The sequence below is a fragment of the Perkinsus marinus genome, assembly GCF_000006405.1.
Source record: "Perkinsus marinus ATCC 50983 genomic scaffold scf_1104296965964, whole genome shotgun sequence".
Classification (NCBI taxonomy): domain Eukaryota; phylum Perkinsozoa; order Perkinsida; family Perkinsidae; genus Perkinsus; species Perkinsus marinus.
In genome coordinates, this window is record NW_003204134.1 from 88,249 (window position 1) to 91,896 (window position 3,648).

Here is a 3,648-nt window from a genome sequence, read left to right on the forward strand (position 1 = left end):
TATTTCGGCTGAGAACAGTTTCTTGGGGGGGAGTGAGATGTTTTAGTATATGACTGTATTTGTTCATGCTTTTTGAGAGGCGACTGTTGGTGGTCAGGCTGATGCAGACGCGCGATCAGAGGCCGTTGATGATGCTTCGCGAGAAGGAAAAACAAGAAAGAATGAACCTTAGACGAAACTTGCCTATACCAATACATGGTAGTCGGAGTCGTAGTAATGTATGAACGGAAGGCGATGCTTAGGTGACGATGGCTGTGGAAATCACGCTCGTTCGGTAAAGGAGATGATTGCGCTACTGCGTCCAGTACCAACTAAACGTAGGATCTCGACAGGATAATCCTCCCGCAGACTCGATCTTATACTAGGTCGGACTGCAGTATTTAAACGCTCGAAAGAAAGGGAAAGTACGCGACTGGTCACTATTGCGACTGTTATTGGCATATCGTCTTATTGGTTCAGGTCGACTTGAGGGGGCCTCGGAGATGAGGAGCCTATATAACAACCGTGAGGGTCGCCGCCGTCTTATGGGAGCAGGCTATGACAGTGATGAGGTGAGCTCTTCCTGTTTGGACGTTTTTGGTGATGCCTTTATAGGGCTTCATGATGAACTCCGTCGATGATGAGTCTCTGATCAACTTCATACGAGCTGTCATCGCCTGTGGAGAGGAACTGCCGGGAGACTTACTCGAAAAAGCCGCTCAGAGTGTCCCGAGTGAGACCGTCTACCCATACATCGGGTGATATCTCAGTTCAGATGAGGAACTTGCTGGTCTCCTGAGCAATCCGTGGGAAGCCAGCCTTGCGAAGGTATTCGTAGAATTGGACAAGAACTGTACAGGCGAACTAAGCGAAGGAGAATTTTGTGACAGTAAGGATCGGTTCGGGGGAGTGTCGATTAGGCCGTGTAGCTGCCCCCTTAGGCATGATGGATCTCCTGGATGGCGAGTATGAATTGGGATGGTTGTATCGACTGTTCCTATGGTTGGACAGTGACCATCGAGGGTATATGGACCTCCACATGTGCCTCAAGTAGGCTCAGTGTCGCTGTAGCCGCAGCATGTAGTTCCACTCAGATTAGCGTCAATTCTGAGACAGATCGAGAGGACACGACAAATTGTGGATTTTACGAGTCAGAGGCAGAGTGGCGCATGTGAGTCCTGAATTATCAATGGTTATCCTTCCTGGGACTATAGTCTTGTATTTTGCAGCTGAAATTGATATGGACGATACACTCTCCGAAGGCGATAGCGATACAGTGGAAGAGGCCTGGTCTTGAGCGTTTCGGTAAGTTATAGTTGCCTTTCGATCTGATCAACTTGGTTCAGGCATGGACTCCGACCTCGCATGTTCGTACCGCTGTTGCTAGACCAGCTATTACTGATTATCCCCCAACTGTTCTATGAAGGCCCTCTGCCTATAATCATGATGTTGATGTGCTCATCATACGGCTCGGTGTTGAGTTAAACAATGGGCTGGTTCTGTAAGAGTGATAGTGTTAGCCTCGGGACGCATCCTCGCATAGTCATCCCCAGTGCTGGAGTATGTGTTCGCTTGCCTCAGCTGAGCTTCAGAGCTTCCTCACTATTTATAGGAGTTCACGTACAAGTTTGGTAAAAATGTACAGGAATCAATGAGACTTCCGAAAATTTCATATTGTCACCAGCACATGAAGGCAGCCATATGCATATTCTCTTGCACGGTGATCCCGTAGTGGGAGTATTCGGGTATGCGGATCTCTTCGTGTTCCCTAGAAGCTACTCAGTGGGTCAGTTTGTCTCGCATCATTTTGTAAGCCCATGCGCAACCATGAAAGTGATGGTCAATGGGGACAGGAGTCGGATGGCGACGGCGACTCTGGTGGGGCGTTTCGAGAAGCCTCTGCGACCACTGTGTCAGGTTGGTGGCGGCGCCTCGTTCAGTTCATAATGGTGGTCGCAGGTAGTGTTGGAGATAGCTGCAGCGGCTTCACCCCACGGCAGGAGTGTGGCTCGTGGGCGGCCGACAAGCGCCGACTTTGGTCAGTCCCGTCCACGACCGATGACCCAGGTAGCTCTAGGGGTACCAGAGTTGAGTCGGTACTATTCTGATGGAGGTCCGCGAGCGGCTCATTCATGTGATGTGATCGATGGCAACTTATACATTTTCGGCGGTTGGAACGGGAAGAAGGTGAGGCTAACCATGCTCAGCCTCCCTGTATGCATTCCCTAGGCACTGAATGATCTATACGTCCTTGACATTCCTACCTTCCACTGGTATGAAGTTGTCATGCCTAGAGGGACTCCTCTGCCAGCGGCCAGGAATAACGTGAGTCCTCCCAGCACGTCCCCTTCCTCCTCCACCTTGTCGTCGTCCTCAGCACACAACGGCTGTGGTAGATGGTAGACTGTTCATTCACGGTGGTCACGATGGTGGTAAGTGGTTGGCCGATACCCACGTCTTGGTAGGCACTGTATTCTGGTACTGGTGTACTTCTATAAGCAGGTGAACCTGGACTATCCAGAGCACCGTCTAGCAGGGCAGCAACTTCAGCAACGTCTACGACAGGACCTGCCGGCTTCCCCTCAGCTTCAAAGGACAGTAAGGTAGCCTCAATCCCAAGGCGTCCTTCCTTACTATTCCTACCTTTGATGGCTCAGTTATCCAAGTGGATCTCCAGCAGGGTTGTACCCCCAGCTTCAGCCGGGATCAGCCTCAAGTAAGTCCTAATATTTTGGTGGTAGTCTGTGCTGCCAATATGATACTGGCGTGGTTGTTTCAGCTCCCGGTGTGAGGAGTAATTCAGTCGGCGGGAGGACAGCGAATGTCAGCAGCCTTACAGTTGATACTACTACTGGTCATGGGGGTGCCTCGATGTATGCTTCTGGTGGGAACCTATCAGGGCAGGGCAATGGGGATCCGGGATCGACTGTGAGCGTCTCATCGGCACTCGTTGCTGTCAGCTGTCCGCTGTTCTCTCCTTAGAATAGCCTCACTGGTGGTGGTAGCGGCAATTTAGGCGGAGAGTGAGTGTGGGATGGTTGCTGTTCGTGTCACCACTGATGCCTTATTCTCAGCTTGGCATCAGCCATTGATCAAGAAGAGGAAGATGCGTCGGTACGTTCGGTGCCTCGAGTGCTACTGTGCCATTTGTGGTCAGGTTTTGCCTATCACCAACTCAGCCTACAGCAGTCTGCGCTGGATTAAGGCGATAACTAGTGGTCAGGTAGCAATGATGGGCTCTCAATATACTGTACTATGCAGCTCTGGTAGCCTCCTTCTGCTCGGGCATGCCATACACTGTCACGACTCAACAAGAAGCTGTATATGTTTGGCGGATATGATGGTCAGAAGTGCTTCAATGACATGGGTCGGGGCATTTAAAAGGCATAGGGCCTAGAGGGTTGTGGTATCAGATGTCCTCGACCTCGAAACGATGACCTGGATCCAGCCGAACGTCTGTGGTCAGCCTCCAATGGCAAGAAATGCGCACACTATGACGGTTGTTGGTACCGTCTGCATTGCCTGCTTACTGTGTATTGTTCAAGTTATGAGGTACGAAGCTTTATCTGTTTGGTGGTCATAGTGGTAATAAGCATCTCACAGACCTTCATGTCTTCGACACTGCCAATTTACTTTGGTGAGTGGAGCGAGCGGCTGAGTAGTGGTAGG

At 50.8% G+C, this 3,648-nt stretch overlaps 3 protein-coding genes across 3 annotated transcripts in view; all 3 read left to right on the plus strand.

Moving 5' to 3' along the window:
• Positions 1–482: 482 nt before the first annotated feature.
• Pmar_PMAR028507 (hypothetical protein) lies at positions 483–1,033 on the plus strand (the record flags this gene model as incomplete). Its single annotated transcript, XM_002769364.1, has 4 exons — positions 483–551; positions 595–712; positions 755–868; positions 921–1,033. The coding sequence occupies 4 exons, from the start codon at positions 483–485 to the stop codon at positions 1,031–1,033; spliced, it is 414 nt and encodes a 137-aa protein (XP_002769410.1).
• A 773-nt stretch (positions 1,034–1,806) lies between these two features.
• Positions 1,807–3,360, plus strand: Pmar_PMAR028508 (kelch repeat protein, putative; the record flags this gene model as incomplete). Its single annotated transcript, XM_002769365.1, has 9 exons — positions 1,807–1,896; positions 1,939–2,166; positions 2,209–2,304; positions 2,357–2,440; positions 2,482–2,582; positions 2,637–2,695; positions 2,759–2,907; positions 2,996–3,202; positions 3,250–3,360. 9 exons carry the CDS (start codon positions 1,807–1,809, stop codon positions 3,358–3,360), a joined length of 1,125 nt encoding a protein of 374 aa, XP_002769411.1.
• A 112-nt stretch (positions 3,361–3,472) lies between these two features.
• Positions 3,473–3,648, plus strand: part of Pmar_PMAR028509 (conserved hypothetical protein) — a gene marked incomplete at both ends in the record, with an annotated part of 827 nt that continues 651 nt past the window's right edge. The window contains one exon of the mRNA XM_002769366.1: positions 3,473–3,547. Within this exon, the coding sequence (XP_002769412.1) occupies positions 3,473–3,547 (75 nt within the window). The remainder of the gene's footprint in view (positions 3,548–3,648) is intronic.